The sequence below is a fragment of the Bombyx mori genome, chromosome 5 (assembly GCF_030269925.1).
Source record: "Bombyx mori chromosome 5, ASM3026992v2".
NCBI classification, from domain to species: domain Eukaryota; kingdom Metazoa; phylum Arthropoda; class Insecta; order Lepidoptera; family Bombycidae; genus Bombyx; species Bombyx mori.
Window position 1 is genome coordinate 5627063 of NC_085111.1, and position 17550 is coordinate 5644612.

Consider the following 17550-nt stretch of genomic DNA (forward strand, 5'->3'; position numbering starts at 1 on the left):
TATTTATAAGAGTTTGTTCAAATGAAATTCTCGGTAATTAAACGTAAATGTCTAATATTTTAAAATATACTTTTATTTTTCTAATTCATTATAATGTCGATTAACATTTTGAGTTCACAATTTATACGTAAAATACATTTTAAATAGTACGTTACGACGCAGTTCAATAATATTTTTGGAACAATAAAGCTCAATACATTGTTGCATATTAAAAATACAATAATAACATTTTACTGATTGCACGTCTCTAGTACCTTGCATAGACCTATATAGTAGGGACACGACATATTGTTCTATACGTACAATTGCTTATATAAATAGCACCCATTTTGAAGGCACATACATAAACATATATCTATCTCGTTCTTACTTAGCACTTTAACTCGCAGGAAAACAATATAACAGTATTTCAGTGCGTACATAAAATGAAACATGAATATACGTAAATATCTCCGTCTCCGTCTAATGAGGCCGAAAATCCGCCATGCTTAGCGCGCCAAATGTCATTGTCACGTCAGTTCGGCCGTCTGTTTTGGGTTGTACATTATTTATTGACTATGATATCGATTTAATATGATTGATTATATAAAATTTCATAATTTATCATGCTTAAAACATACAAAAATAATAATTAAAACGTATTTTATAGGATCTCAAGAAAGTCGATGTCCTAAAACTATTATCTATATGTATTTAAATTCATTATGGAGCCCTCATCCGAAAAATCCATTTTTCGGTCGGAATCTATTGATCATGACACTAATCATAAATACCACTTTAAAATATGTCATCAAAACATATTTAGACATTCTGTTTAGATATTTCGGGAAAAAGGCTACCGACAAAATCTCTTCGGAACTATTTAAATAAAATAGTTTTATTCCGCAGTGAGTAAAACACTATTGTAAATTTGTTAAATTTTTAATAATTAAGTGATTTTAGAGAGGAAGTCACAAGGAATGACGTTTGTAATTAATGAATAAATGTTCTGTAGGTGTTTTTTTTTTCACGCGGTCTCTTGATAAGTTTAAAATTTGAATCACTCTCAAGCGAAAGTGATTCAAATGGTGCGGCGCACCTTCCTTGGGGTGCGCTGCGGTAGTATGTTACGGACTTTAGAGTCAGCAAAACAATTAAAATAGATTGTAATAGTCTAAGAAAAACACGTACTCAAAATACGATAACATTTAGCATGCTAGAAATGGGCTGATGGCGTTGAACTACGCCATATCTTTATGTTTTGCGACAAACGACAACTTTATAAAATCAGTGTAGCAACTTTTAAAAATCATCATATCGTTTACTTGGCAAATTCGAAGGACGAACTTGTCTTAGATTTCACCCATCTAAATCATATCATATTTGCACATAACAATATACCTACTTACTTCCCATTAAAGTATAAATTCTACAAATAAATAATACTCAACAATATTTAAAATAAAATGAGCCAAGAACGTTTATCGATAAAACCTGATAACATTGAAATCATTTGTACAGCACTAAAGCCGCCATGTTTTGTGGCCAGATGACGTCACAGTGGCACGAAATTTTGGTTAACGTTTCATTTCCATAGGTTTCCTACTTCATTGGTACCTTGCTGTAAAGTACAAGAAATATTCAATAAGGGTATTCTTTTCATATATAAACAAATAGGTAGTTACAAAAATATATTTTCCTTAAAATGTTTTCCAACTGAAATTATTAGGCACAATTAAACTTTAAAAAAAAAAACATAACAGCATGTTTATGTCAGTGGTTAAAATGATTATAGTCTCTTCTTACCGTTAAATATTAGTGAGTCAGATACACAAGATATATTGGATTTTATACTATGTACCTTTAGTCGTAACGTACGCTATAACTTGAATCGCTATCTATAACTTCGAATAAATTCTACATGTGCGTTTACAATAGGGATCTCTTATAAACTAACATATCTGAAATATGGGAAATAAAATAATAATTAAAGCATTTATAATTACGATTTTGGTTTTTATACCTACAACGCTAAACATTTTACGCATTTTATAATTACAAAAAGAAATTTTGTGATGCGTTATATAATTTTTTGTTTATTCCTACTATTTTCAGAATTTTTGTAAGCCATTTCATAGCACCTATCATTTAAAACCACATATTTAATATTACAAGATTGCATTGTTTTTTAAAAGTCACATTTATACTCATTACAAATACATCAATATATAAATTACAGCCATATTAGCACATTCAGATGCATTTACATAATTCCATAATTTCACAGGTCATGGTTATTTTTTATATCTAATTTAAAAGATTTAATTTACTATAATATATCTAAAACAGTATCCGAAACAGATTGTTTTATTCACTATTACATCACTAAAATTTAATCACTTATTTCCTGATTATTTTTTTGTAAACACGGCAGAACTCCCTTATGAGCTTGCAGAAGAAAATACCGAACAGCCAGGTAAGTACATATTTCTAAGTATAACATACATAGTGCTACATTAAAATACATAGTGCTTATTACATCTTCCACAAATTTAACATAAGAACATAAACATCAGTATATTATTTTAAAAGATGAACCAATGTACATAATTTGATTACTAAATATAAGTAACATACTTTATTATGATATTGAGAATTGATCATATTGTTTCGATGGTCATGGTTAAGATATGATTATTTAAAAATAATAATATTCATTTCGGGCCTTTTATTTGTATCATGATAATTATCATGACATATTAAATTCATTATATTTAATTTCAAATTTGATAACATTAAAAATATTTCCTTTATGCATTTTAAAGTCTTAATAGATTATTGAACAAATACATTTATAACATAAGTACTTTGTTTATGGTCTGTGTATAAGAAATGTTAAAATATTTATTAAATACAATTTATCTAACTTGTCAATTCCTGTACAGTGTTAATGCTTAAAATAATGAGTATAAAACAACTATTGACTCATAATTTTATATAGAACAGAAGGTTATTTGCACGAAATTTTATAGCAAACATTTGAAACGTAAAAAAAGACGCACTTGCTAAACTTTTTAAAATTATTTCATGTTGCAACTTTATATTCGTTTATAATAACAAATAAATAGTTCACATAGTGAAGGGAATTACGGTTTAGGACCGAATTTTTTAATAATTGTCATAGATATGGTCAACCTTAATAAAACAGTTCATAAAATAACATTCTGTAGTACAATTAAAATAATTAATGCATAAACAAAGAATCATCAATGTATATTAAATTTAGTGCAATTACTATTATTACTACATATTTAGAATATGTCAAAGAGCATTACATATATTTGTTGGATAAAAAAAATCATTAAATTCTTTGATAAGCTAAGACATTTTTATATTCATACCTATTATTATATTTTAGTCTTTATATTCCACGTTTATTTGTTTATTTATATTTGATTATATCATTATTTACTCTCTAATTTTTCAATGTCATTAGACAAACATTTTATTATTAGCGTTTAATACTGTTAGAATACATTTTTTTAGTTTTTGTGGAATGTTAACTTTCTGTAGTCAACGTAGATTATCTTTAAGTCTCAGGAAGACGACCTGAGGACCGGCTTACGGAGTAGTAGAGCGGAATCCGCTGAGACTATGGGCAGCTCGTTAGAACAGTGGTACTTGATTAGATGGGGTACACTGTCGAACACCCGATCTTTAGTTCGTACCTAAAGAGAATGCGCGCATTAGTTACAGGCAGTATATATGAGCTCGCGTCTTATATTCGTGATTTAAACATGCATTTGAGGAATAATATTGGCTCATCAAAGGTGAACATAAATACAACAAATCAAGAAAAAAACATAGTCCGAGAAAGCTATAATGAATTATGACGTCAATGTTCACATTCTTCTTGAAATTTTCATACCAACATTCTGTTTACGAGATGGATAGAGCATCCTGTTTGAATCCCGACCACAAACTTTAAGTGGTCTTATGTCAGAGCTTTATCGGCCGAAGTAATTTGTTTTTGATACTTTAGTTATATAGGTACATTAAATTGTACTCGCTAACCCTAAATGTCGACTGAGACAGCTGATTTCAGTTGCTGCGTCTATGGGTTCGTATTGCTTTCTTTTCGCCTGTAGGCAGACGATCATACAGCCCACCTGATGGTGAGTGGTCACCGTCGCTCATGGACAACAGCAATGCCTGGGGCACAGTCAAGAGGCTGCCTACCGTTAAAATTGATTTGGAATTGCTGTTGATTTTCCGATGGATCTCGGGACTTACCACCCCTATAGGATCGACGAGTAGTAGATGTTTGTGCAGGCCCCTCCTGGCGCCCGTCAGTACGAACTGGCCCGCGCACGCCGTCGACTCGCGCACCAAAAACTCGCCATCCTCAACTACCAACTGCAAGCAATATTGAATGTTTTGAATTTAGATATGTTTGGGACTGGGAAAAGGATAAGTTTTATGTGTTATATGCGCTGGTTGATCAACAAATCACAATTTTATTGTTTTTGCACCGGCACCATGTTGTAGTTTTTTTCACACACTTCGCGCCATTTTCACATGCGTAGTTTTTCTTGTAGTGTCAACAGATGGCGTGGATAGGGGATTGAGGAAGGAACAAAGAAAAGGAAGTCCCAACATTGAATGTCTCTTTAATCACATATCCGATTCAAACAGATTTTAGTTTAATTTGTAGATAATAGAGGTCAGCGCGTGCGCAAACGAACAAGTCGCCGTTTTTATGAATTTCTTATTAATTAGATGCTTTTGATAGCCGGTGTACTTAGTGCGAGTTTTTTAACTTCTCGATCGCGTAACAGTTAACTCAAATTTGTATGGATTTGGAACAGCGCCCCTAGCGGCAAACGAAGGGAAACTGTCTGACGCACACTGACGAATGTCACGGTCTAGTTAATGATAAGTGATGACTGGAGCTCATAGATATGAGGTACAATCCTCAAATAGTGCCATGCGGCTCATTTTAATGATTCAGGACGGAACTCATGACAGCAGTGGAACGCAGGGTGGTAACATCTGTCCTATTACTAAATTTTTTTATTGCTTAGATGGGTGGACGAGCTCACATCCCACCTTGTGTTAAGTGGTTACTGGAGCCCATAGACATCTACAACGTAAACGCCGCCACCCACCTTGAGATATGAGTTCTAAGTTTTCAGTATAGTTACAATGGCTGCCCCACCCTTCAAACCGAAACGCATTACTCCTTTACGGCAGAAATAGGCGGAGTATCTACCCGTGCGGACTCACAAGAGGTCCTACCGCCAGTAAAATCTAAAAAAAATTAAGCTAACCTTTTCAGCAGTAGTCCTAGAAATAGGTCCGTGGAACCAGGGCTCCTTAGCCAGCAGCGCGGCCTGCGCCTCGGCAGTGAGCGGCGCGCATTCGGCGGACGCGGACGTGCCCGAGGTCACAGAGGACGACGACGACGTGACCGGGGCCGCCGTGAATGGCTCTGTAACACGACGTGAGGTGATGATCTAACACCGGATGGCGTTTGAAGGACGGGTCAACTGTTATATAATTCAATTGAAACTTCGACCTTGTATCTCCAGGTTTTTTTTTAAATGATTTTAAGACCTGGTAACTAAGACCTTTAAGTCATGTCTTTTTATTTATATTCTTATTTTTATGAAAAATGAGAGTGAAATGAAATGAGATGGGATGAAATATAATCTCAGTTAAATGGTGATCATTTACTGAGTTTTTTTTTCAGTGGATTTTTTGGAGGATCACGAGAAGTTACGTCCAGCGGCTTTGTTTCATTTTCCCATATTTGTTCACTTTCACAGATATTAAACAGTTAATAAACCACGGTTGTTACACATTTAAACCTGAAGAAACACTAAATAGACAAAATAAAACAAATCACACAACTTCATTCCTCGAGTTCCCACCAAAAAGTTGTATCTCCTGGTGGACGGCGGCGTTAGGTTTCTCAAGTTCGTAGGATCTAGCTAGGGCTGAAACCCGCGCTTACTCAATAAAAACAAAACACGAATGCGGCTTGCAAAACGCAAATGCGTCCTTATGCCGAGGTGTTAACGTACGCATGTCAAAAATGTCCGTGTGGTGGTTCGGCAGCAGCGCGGTGGGCGGGGTCCGCGGCGGGGGGGTCTGGTTCACGTAGTGCCTTACGCTTTCCTCGCACCTGCAAATAATATTATTTATTAATGTTGTGAGTCCGCGTGGGTAGGTACCACCATCCTGCCCATTTCTGCCGTGAAGCAGTAATGCGTTTCGGTTTGAAAGGCGGGGCAGCCGTTGTACTGTTAAAAGTGAGAACTTAGAACTCATGTCTTAAGGTGGGTGGCGGCATTTACGTTGTAGATGTCTATGGGCTCCGGTAACCACTTAACACCAGTCGAAGTCGTCGTGGCCTAAGGGATAAGTATAATAATAGTAAAATAATAATACGTTGCAAATAACAATAATACTTTGTATTGTTAATTTTAATATGGCACGACACACAGTCCATAGCTTTATTAGTTTTTATTATGGAATCGAAAAAAAAACTCATTGAACTTATTTTCTTTATCAGCTCTAGAAATAGAAGCTACATTATTTTTGATATAGCTTAAAATTCCAAAGCTTTTATATTCTTAGACTGAAGCTATATCTTTAAGGATAGAAGTAAAATTAGTTGGAATGAAGTGACTTTTCACTGAAATGGTAACCCGTAACTGAGATCTCACTGGACTTCGAAAAAAAAAAACCAAGCTATATACAGCGCTACCATACGACACATCAATAATGTTGCCATCCATTATACACCACGAGCTTCAAGTCCTAATTGAATTGTAACTGAATTGTAACGTTCAAATTAAAATATATCGATTAGGTGGCGTGTCGAATTAAATTCTTCTCTATTCACTATCATTATACGAGGGCTGCACTAAAAGTATCGGGAATGGAATATTTCCACTGTTCCTGTCATATTAAAATTTTTTTAATCGAAATCTCCTTGGTTTTAAAAATCGAATCCCATTTATTTCTTTAAAAAAAGATTCTCGGTCTTGTCACGAGGTTTTGTCAAACTTGTTTAGTCGTTGAGAAAATGGAATTGACTCGAGAAAATTCAAGAGCGATGATTTATTATGACTTTGAAGTGATTTAACACAAAAACAGTGTGTTGACCGGATGATTTCTGCATTTGATGATGAAGCCCCATCCAAAACCACAATTTATCGCTGGTTTGCTGAGTTTCAACGTGGACGTATCAAGCTCAGTGATGATCCCCGTCAAGGTCGTCCAAAAACTGCAGTCACCCAAGAAAACGTTGATGCTGTGCGTAAGCTGATTGAGGAAGATCGACATGTGACATACCGCGAAATTCAGGCAACTTTAGACATTGGCATGAGTCAAATACTAATAATCTTGCATGAACAATTAGGTGTAAAAAAGTTGTTTTCCCGATGGATACCGCATTCGCTCTGTGAAGAGCAAAAAGCGGCTCGCGTTACTTGGTGCGTCAGAACTCTCGAAAGATTCCATGCAGGATCCTCAAATGCTGTATACAACATTGTATCAGGTGACGAATCCTGGATATACGCGTACGAACCCGAAACAAAAAACCAGTCACGAGTTTGGGTGTTCGAAAATGAGTTAAAGCCAACAAAAATTGTTCGTTCACGGAGTGTTGCAAAAAAAATGGTGGCCACGTTTGTCTTCAAAACCGGCCATGTTACGACTATTACTCTTGAGGGACAAAGAACGGTTAATGCAGAATGGTATGCTAGCATTTGTTTGCCACAGGTCGTTTCTGAACTCCGTAAAGAGAACTGCAACCGCCGCATCATCCTCCATCACGACAATGCGAGTTCTCACACCGCGCACAGAACAAAAGAGTTTTTAGAGCAAGAAAACATAGAATTATTAGAGCGTCCGCCGTACAGCCCCGACCTAAGCCCTAATGATTTCTATACTTTCCCTAAAATAAAGAATAAATTGCGTGGACAGAGATTTTCATCACTTGAAGAAGATGTGGACGCCTACAAAACGGACATTTTGGAGACCCCAACTTCCGAATGGAATGGTTGCTTCAATGATTGGTTCCATCGTATGGAAAAATGTGTCAAATTTCGCGGAGAATACTTCGAAAAGCAATAAATACATTTTTAAATAGTAATGTTGTATCACTTCGTGAATTCCCGAAATTTTCAGTGCCGCCTATGTAACTTAGCATTAGAGGCCAGGCCAACTCAGGGTATTATAGGTCAAAATGTATTCAGATTAAATATGAGTAGTTTATTATAACTTCTGATTGCATCGTTTTCCAAAATCTGAGCACTAAATAATAGCTTAGAATTCACATAAAAACATACGGATCGTGTGTATCAAAATATATATCGAGGGTTGAAGGGCTTAAGTGACATTTCGCTTAATACGCGAAATTTAACTTTGTAATATTATTAAAGGTGCGTTTTATTTGGTATTAACAGTTCGATGTTTTTAATTGATCTTTTACGTACGAGGAGAGCGGTGCGAGTGACGTCAGCGAGGCGAGGGGCGGGGGCGGGGGGTGGCGGTGCGAAGTCGGCGCCAGCTCGGGCGGCACCTTGTCCGGCATGTCGTTGTAATACTCTCTGTCCTCCACTAGCCCACAAGCGCTTTCGCAGCTGGGCAGAGATCCATTGAGATTTAATCTGTTGGAAACATTACAATACGATATATTTATGGTGCGTAACTAGGGGGATGATCTTTTAATAGGTCTCACTATCTGAAACTCGGACAGTCCTCTTGGCCTACTGTTTCAAGGTCAGTGATGGTGTCGCGAATTATTATTTTATACTACCTGGAGCCACTGCGGTCATCCACAGTGCGTTTCCAAAGGTCTTTTTGCCACGTACCATCCGGCTATGGAATGAGCTCCCCTCCACGGTGTTTCCCGAGCGCTATGACATGTCCTTCTTCAAACGAGGCTTGTGGAGAATATTAAGCGGTAGGCAGCGGCTTGGCTCTGTCCCTGGTATTGCTGAAGTCCATGGGCGACGGTAACCACTCACCATCAGGTGGGCCGTATGCTCGTCTGCCTACAAGGGTAATAAAAAAAAATTGTATGTGTTTCGGTATGTGTAGTGATGTATTTATCGAAAAAGAATAATGCGAACCGATTCGAAGTAAACAGGTGGCAGCACTTCGCAGCCTTCACTAGTGTTAACCAGTTACATTGGAAACGACTTTAAGTTTCAACTTTAAAGTCAACAACTGCTCCACCCTTAGAACCGGAGCGAATTACCGATTCGCGACAGAAATAAGCAGGATGATGACATCTACCACTAAAACGTCTATTGGCTTATAGTAATACTCAAGCCCCAACTTAAGCGGGAACGCAAGGTGGTTTCTAAGCAGAGATAGCTAGACGAGCGATGTTAGCATACCCTGCAGGCGAATGAAACACCCTGCTATCAATAGTGTTGCTGGTCGATTGTGACTAGTCTTCCGCAAATTCAGTGCCCACAGTTCGCATTTACACATAATACACACAGAATTCTTGCAGGTCATAATACGTTTCCTAACAAGTTCTGAATGAGTGATTCATAAATACCTAAGGATACTGCATGATTGTTACTCATCGAATTCAATGAATGCTTACGGACATAAGTTTGCGTTGATAATACAAATGGTTCAAGGTTATCTAATGATGATAAACTATATTTTATTTTAATTTATTTAGAAGCAACATTAGTTTAGATAATTTATTTCTCGTTTCACATGGTACAGTTAGCACGAATTACGTCATTTCATAGCTAATATAGAAACCATTTGCATTATTAATACTTTCATCTCCCTTGGAAATCCCTCACGAAAATAATATAGTATCCACATTAATAGATTATCCAATAGCTTATTCACGGGTCATTAGGTCTATTTAGTTCTAAAATGAATAACATTATGATAAAGCAATCATTTGTAATCATTCATGATCACAATACCTTTGCTATAATTCAAGCGGGTCAGACAGACTATGTGACACAAATTGGTATATTAGGAATGATGACTTCATATGAGGAAAACTTTCAAATTATGACTCATTACACATGGAGCTTTGGCTTTATATGGTCCAGTATACGTAATTGGGCTTTCGCAGAATATCTTTGTACTGATATTTTTACATTTTAAAATTCTCTAACAATGCATTTGAGCTTTGACATTTTCTTTTACATTTACATTTCACATTGCTTGTTAATTTAAGTAATTTACATTGAATGAACGGATGACCCACATTAGTCGCATATTAAAATTAAAAAAATATTCAACTTACGTCGAGGGTTTCGTTAAAAATTCCTTAAAACGCAACTCGAAGGCCTGTCCTATCGTCGCTATCACGTCTTGCGCCAGTCTTCCACCGCATTCTAGAACGTAGCACGCTCTCCACTCCGTCGGTGGAGCTGATTTGGCCACGTACGCTACATAGTCTAACGAATCCGCATCTCCGCCCGAGGCAAACGATACTCTGGGCATGTCGTGTCGCGCTATGGTGTCGCCGCCTTCCAGAACCGCCAGGGTTATTGCTTTCGATGATACGGTTAGGGCGACGTTGGCGCCCGAATGGGACATGCGCGGTCTGGCCGTAAGCGCACGGGCGGCTGCTTGAGACACACGACGCTTCTTATCCGCGGAACGAAGACCTGCGGCTGCACATACTCTTGCTATGCATTCCCTAAAACAATTATTTATCATGTTACTCAAACATCTATGACGGCCTTGTATGTTGACACATACGATATGGAAACTAAAAAGATCAACTAAAGATAACCGCTGGTCACTGAACATCAACAATACTGGTTAATATTAATCACAGCTAACATACAATGTGAAATGGTTTTATTTTTGTTGAAAATTAATTACATAGCGTAACTTTTATTTCAACAATTAATTTTAAGTTTGTAATATGGTTAGGATAGTACAGACTGTGTCATAGGACAGTCATTGTAAAATTCATAGCTGCATTCTTAGTAGTAGGCGTTGTTATCTTTAACAAGTCATTAAACATTTTTGCATTTGATCCCAGCATGTAGTCAACGGGCTGAGGCAACAAATAGGCTCAGTTTCTCATAACCTGGTATAAAAATACTGCTGTAAATGAGAAATTAAAATTAAACAGGTTCCATTGACCCCTGTGAAAACGTAGTGAAATACAGAGATAAGGACAACTTAAGAAACATAAACAAGATTTGTGGAGTGGCACTACTTATCACGGCTATACTGAAGTAGTGAAAAGATACAAGTTATAATCCTAGAAAGTACAACCGGTGAAAGCTCTATAATAGATGGATTTTACTTCTGTTTCACGTTTAAAGTGTGAGAAAACGAAATGTTACTTACATCACAAACAATCACAATAGCTGTTGCAATAATATTGATTGACAAAACAATGCTTGAATTTTTTTTAACTCTTAATCTTTTTTACTTATGAGTAATATGGTGCTATAAAATAATGTACTTATTTCTATCACAAAATTTTCATTAGTTTTTTTTTTTTATATCAAATAAATGATTTGATCAGTTTTATAATAATTAGAGGTTTTGCTAAATAGTTTTTCAAAGGTAAATGTTGCTAATGTAATTTTAAACTGAGGATAACCGAAAAATAATGCATTCATTTTGGATTATTAGTATTAAAAGCATGTTGACGTCAATAAAGTACCTAACTATGAGTGAATATTATCATCTCAAAATAGGACAGGATTTCAAAGTTTATGATAAAAAATAAAATTGAACAGGAATTAATATTTAAAAATACAGCTGAGTTTTTGTGCATTGGAGAGGATTAATTATATTATTCCAAAGCAATTAAGATTTTGATATGAAGTATCAACATCAACCTACAGCAATCCACTGCTGGACATCACCCTCACCAATTGGTCACCACTGAGCACAAAGTATCAAGGTTTCTAAAATTTTCATTGTTATATCTATTAGTTTCAGTAGTAGGTTCACAGCAGGCTGAATATGAGAATGCATACTAATTTAAACCAATAAAAATTAAATTGTTTTTACTGATAGTAATAATACATCAAGTAGAACACTTACTTGGCAACTTGTGATCTGGTATCGAAGTCTAATTTTTTCATCGATGTTAAAACTTCCATGCACCCAATATACTGTAAATGTAATTAATTATTTTTTAGAGATGACACATTTGCTGATATGAATGAATATGGCTTAATTTGTTTTAGATAGATTTTATATTGCTTTAGTCAGTGTTCAAGTGTACAGCCAAGTACAAGTGTGTGCACTAGAAGATTATCAATGGCACCAATGAGCATTAGTAATAGCCCAGACATACTATGCAATTACCTATAAAAAAAACTTTCTTTAAGCCTACTTATTGTAATACTCTAGAAATAACACAAAGGGCATACATTACTATAATTATAGTCTATGCATATTTTTTTAAACATTTAAAGTTGAAATATACATGATTTTTTTCTTAACAGATTAGATAGCGGAGAAGGCTGTAGAACGGAGAAGAAGAAAGAGTAATTTAATGATTAGTAGAATTGTTTACAGTTGTGAGTTAATAAAGATATGATACTGTTGTAGATTAACAATGATAACGAAAGGCAGAAAAGTTACAAGTACAAAGCCAGTAGGACATTTAAATGATTTAGATACCATATAAATCTGAATATTTTATTGTTTACTGTTTATTTGCATTATAAATGCTTCTGGCCGGCAGGAAACAACGTGTGGAGTAAAGAAATTGAAATTTGAAACGAGGTGTCCGCGAAGACTTACCCTGACGGCATACGTTACTCCGTCGGAGGCTAATACTGAGTCGGGATGCAACCAACCCCGCGCCGGCTTGGCCACAAATGATCCACTTTCCGCCATCTCACAGTGAATATTAACAGTTTAACGAATGAAAAATTGACACTTTAATCTTCACCCTTCACATGATTCCAGCAATTTCAAAGTAAACTAAGTACACTTTCATTGTGAGTTGTGAATCAAAGTTTTTTTTTTCGTGGCAAAATTACTTTTTTTTTCCTTTTAATACTTTTTTTATTGGTATTTTAAATGACTAACTGCAATGTTCTAACAGCAGTAATAATTTCTTAGACAAATTAAATACAGATGTTATAAATCTTAAATTAAAAATATAAAACAAGTCCACTTAGCCCAAATTTCAAGATTTCTAACTTTTTGACAGTAGTGATAGGTAGTTTTATTTTCTAACTGAAAAGACAAAGGTGTCATACCATACAGCCTAATCTTATATAATACCTAATATGAAGTGAAATGAAATGAAGTTGATTAATATGAAACATGGCATGAGATGAAATGAAATGAGATGAGATGATATGGGATGAATTGAATGATGAATCTCAGTAGAATGGTGGACATTTACTGAGACTTTTTCAGTGGACTTTTTCGAGGACCACGAGGAGTTATGTCCAGTGGCTTTGTTTTATTTTCCCACATTTGTGCACTTTCACAGATACTAAACAGTTAATAAATCACCGTTATTACGCACTTAAACATGAATAAACGCTAAAGAAACAAAATAAAACAAATCACACAGCTTCACTCCTCGCGTTCCCGCCAAAAGTCTTCCTTTTTGACAGATTGATACAATTCTTGATAGATTGAAGAAACACGGTAGTATTTTTATTCTCTGGACAACACTATTTTTCTCCTAACTACGCCGAAAGTTCGGTTTTCCTCCCGCTGTACAGGGAAGAAAGTCTTACTTTTCCTCCCGCTGTACAGGGAAGAAAGTGTAACTTTTCCTCCCTGGGTACAAGTGCGCATGCGCGTTAGTGTCTACGTCTGCTCTCACGCACCTAAATTCTCCGCCATTGTTGTGCTCGGGTAATTTGCAATATTGTGTTTATAGTTTAAAAGTGAGATAAACAAAATGCAATAAAATTTAATACTGAAGTATTAAACACACATGAGTTCATCAGACAGCTCTTATTCAATTAGTAGTAGTTTAAAAAAAAAAAAAAAAACAGTTTAATTGTTATTTTAAGAGTATGGGGGGGCTCCGCGCCCCCTATTTTTTTTTTTAGATGGGTGGACGAGCTCACAGACCACCTGATTAAGTGGTTACTGGAGTCCATAGACATCTACAACGTAAATTAAATGCGCCACCCACCTTGAGATATAAGTTCTAAGGTCTTTTTTTTTTTTTTTTTTTTTTTACCTAATCTGAGAGCCTTGAGAGGCTATTTCAGCGTAACCCTAACGTTTGTAGGTGAGCTCACGGGGCTCAAACCTGATGACGTTGCTAACACGAACCCTAGCAAGAGCCGTGCTTCGCAGAATCTACCACCGGATCGGAAACGCGACCCACTGAGAAGATCCGGCGAGAAACTCAGTGGGCTGTGTCTGGGAGTTAATTTACTCGTCGAGCCCTTCGTCGCAAGCGACGGGTTCGACGAGAACGGTGACCGGTGCTTGAAGTACCTAGAAGCACCGTTAGTGGATCGGGAGGATCCGAGATGACGTGTTTTGGACGACGTCGACTGCTTTCCATTCTGTCCGCAGGATCGGGAATGTAGTTACCGGCGGCCACGATGAGAGGGTTCTCGTGTCGTGCCGCTTTCGATGCCGACTGCATATACTTACTGGTTGACTCTAAGTCCAGGTCGTCATGGAGGTCGACGTTCCTGACGAACTACGGGGCTCCGACGGCTATCCTGCAAAAACGGGATTGGATAATTTGAAATGATTTCAGGTGAGTGCGGGCCGCGTGAGCGAACACTACACTTGCATATGTCATGACGGGGCGTATGCAAGTTTTGTAGAGTGTCACCTTATTTCTAAGGGACATTTTACTTCGCCTACATATCATCGGGTAGAGTATAGTTACAACGGCTGCCCCACCCTTCAAACCGAAACGCATTACTGCTTCACGGTAGAAATAGGCGGGGCGGTGGTACCTACCCGTGCGGACTCACAAGAGGTCCTACCACCAGTAATTACGCAAATTATAATTTTGCGGGTTTGATTTTTATTGCACGATGTTATTCCTTCACCGTGGAAGTCAATCGTGAGGAATTGTTAAGTACGTATTTCATTAGAAAAATTGGTACCCGCCTGCGGGATTCGAACATCGGTGCATCGCTTGATCCGAATGCACCGGACGTCTTATCCTTTAGGCCACGACGACTTTAACCCTTTAACCCTACCCCCTGCCAGGGCTTCGCCCCTGGACCGCACCGGGGTTTCGCCCCTGGACCCCGGCTCGGTGCTCCATGAACTTTCGGCCTGGTAGGAGAAAAAAATAGTATGTGCACCGCGGGAAAAAGGTAGGACATGTCTTCCCGCGTGTTTGCCTTCGGCTGGGGTGGCAATTTTACACGCGGGAGGAAATGTCCTACTTTTCTCCCTTGGTGCACAATGTACTATACAGATAATTAATTACAATGCACCAAATGCAAGGTGGACGTTGAATGCTGGCAAAAACTGAAGAAATGAAGCGCTTTATTTTATTAATTTAATACTTCTTCATATTTAAACATGTAATAATAGAAGTTAATTAACAGTATAGTATTTGCCAAAGTACACAAGTATGGAAACATGAAACAAAGTTGCAGGGCGTAGCATATCCTGTTCTTATAAATAGTTCATTTAAGTTTCAAGTTCCACCATTTTGTTGGGACCTTATTTCATATAATCTTATATCATCACATATTGCCACATTCTATTGATTGCAATTGATTACAATTTTATAAGCCAACTCTTTTCATTCCCCTCCATAAAAAATTTCGTTTAATAAACAGAAGCTGGCTACAAAAAGAAGCCGATTGCCATACTGAAAAGATGTATATAGTAAAGTTGCAAGGACAATAGTTTTTCTTCTATAAAATAATATTTAGACGGGTATTCGATTTTTTTTGTAACGTAATTATAATGTATTTTAAATAGATATTAATTAATATATAAGACTTGAAATATCCACGGTGAAAGAGCCACGGTGCGCCGTTGCAACGAACATTACGTTGTATGTTTTTTTTTTTTTCTAAGAAGAAGAAGACATAGAGTAAAGATACTATTAAGTTCGACGCTGTCTTCAAATGTTTCGAGAGAGTAATAATCTTTCTCCTACGCTCCGCCGCCTCTACGTGGTGTTCTTCAAAAGTCGGTTAAATGGTAGGGTGCTTTGTGAGTGCTTCGGGAGGTACCTGTGGAGGGTCTGCAGGAGAGAGCCACATCCGGGTTGTCACCAGTGCGGGCATCCGGATGATGACGCTCAGCACGCACTTGAAGCGTGCCCGCGTTGGGAGCACCCGCGGCGAGATCTCATCGCTGTGCTGGGGTGGGACATCTCCTTGCGGGCTGTCATTGCCCGCATGCTAGAGGACGAGAGTTCGTGGGAGGCCATGGCCAGATTTTGCGACCTGGTCATGGCGTTCCGCGAGGCTGAGGAGCGTGAAAGGGAGTGGGATCCCTCTTCGGCTCCTCAGCGAAGAAGGCGGGGTGGGCGACGCGGGCACGATGCTCCCGTTAATCTCCCGTAGGGACTGTTGGGTACTGGGTGCGGGGGCGCCCGGTGCTCTGCTGTCGGTTCCGTGGTGAGGCGGCGCAAGGTGGCTCCTATGCGCCATTCACGGTGTGTCTCCCGAGACGACGTCCTACGGGATCTTCCCGGGGATGGGATCCCGTCCTATTGTCAGGACGGGTACCGGCGACGGCGAGCCTGCGGCGCGCATTGTGCGGTACCGTAGGTTTCGTGGAGTCGGAGTGGTGGAGCTCGATGGGGTTTAGTCGGTAGTCGGTTTTGCAGGGCGGGTCCTGCGTGGTAGACGTCGCGCAGCGCCTCGCGCGCCTTTCTCAAGGCGTAGTCTCCCGGTAGGAATTGGAAGAGGAGGAGGACTTTGGTCTTCCTCTTCTCCCTCTTCTTCTCTGGAGGCGCCGGAGTCCGACATAACCCGGTCTATTACCCCTCTCGACCGGGTATCCGTAAATGGATTCACCACCGTTAAAAAAAAAAAAGGCTGCTTTGTGAGACCGCACAGGTACCACCACCCTGCCTATTTCTGCTGTGAAGCAGTAATTTGAAAGGAGTAGTAGCGGCTGCAAAGAAAAATTGAGACTTAGAACTCATATCATATCACTGGCGAGTGTCTAAGCCACGACTCGCGAAGCCGTCAACTCTGAGTATTTGAGTGTGTCCTATTATCGCATGATACATTGCTTCTGTTAGTGTCCTTGTCGCAAACACAATGGTGGCAATTCATTTTCAGCTCTCTCCTGATTATGCTGTGCAGATAACGGCCGAAACAGTAGTGACGTGTCCGTACCTGTATCAGCCGGAAGGCTTGCATCTTACCTACATCAACTCGCCCTAAATACGTAATTACGGATCCTCCCGATCCGTTAACGGTGCTTTTAGGTACCTCAAGCACCGGTCATCGTCCTCGCCGAACCCGTCTCTTTTTAAACGAATACTTTGATTGTGCGGTGTGAGCCTATAATACAACCCTATCATTTTCCCCTTCGTAAAGGCGTATAAGGAAATCACCAGAGAATAAGCAGCAACATTCTTTAATTATGATACGAGCGTACTAACATTACCAA

General features: G+C 38.2%; 1 protein-coding gene across 1 annotated transcript; it reads right to left on the bottom strand.

Annotated features, from left to right (window-relative positions):
• Nucleotides 1-37: 37 nt before the first annotated feature.
• LOC101739196 (SHC-transforming protein 1) lies at nucleotides 38-13186 on the bottom strand. Its single transcript, XM_004932385.5, has 9 exons — nucleotides 12760-13186; nucleotides 12052-12122; nucleotides 10280-10678; nucleotides 8487-8660; nucleotides 6066-6166; nucleotides 5310-5470; nucleotides 4273-4395; nucleotides 1597-3707; nucleotides 38-254 (listed from the first exon to the last, which is right to left on the bottom strand). Exons 1-8 carry the CDS (start codon nucleotides 12853-12855, stop codon nucleotides 3576-3578), a joined length of 1257 nt encoding a protein of 418 aa, XP_004932442.1. The 5' UTR covers nucleotides 12856-13186; the 3' UTR covers nucleotides 38-254; nucleotides 1597-3575.
• Between the last annotated feature and the right edge of the window lie 4364 nt (nucleotides 13187-17550).

Bases quoted from the DNA above. Each gene is read 5' to 3' on its own strand.
- LOC101739196 (XM_004932385.5), bottom strand. From the start codon at position 12,855: ATGGCGGAAAGTGGATCATTTGTGGCCAAGCCGGCGCGGGGTTGGTTG. The intron at 12,123-12,759 runs GTAAGTCTTCGC...TTACATTTACAG, and splicing joins GAGTAACGTATGCCGTCAGG to TATATTGGGTGCATGGAAGT. The intron at 8,661-10,279 runs GTAAGTTGAATA...TGTTTCCAACAG, and splicing joins TTTTTAACGAAACCCTCGAC to ATTAAATCTCAATGGATCTC.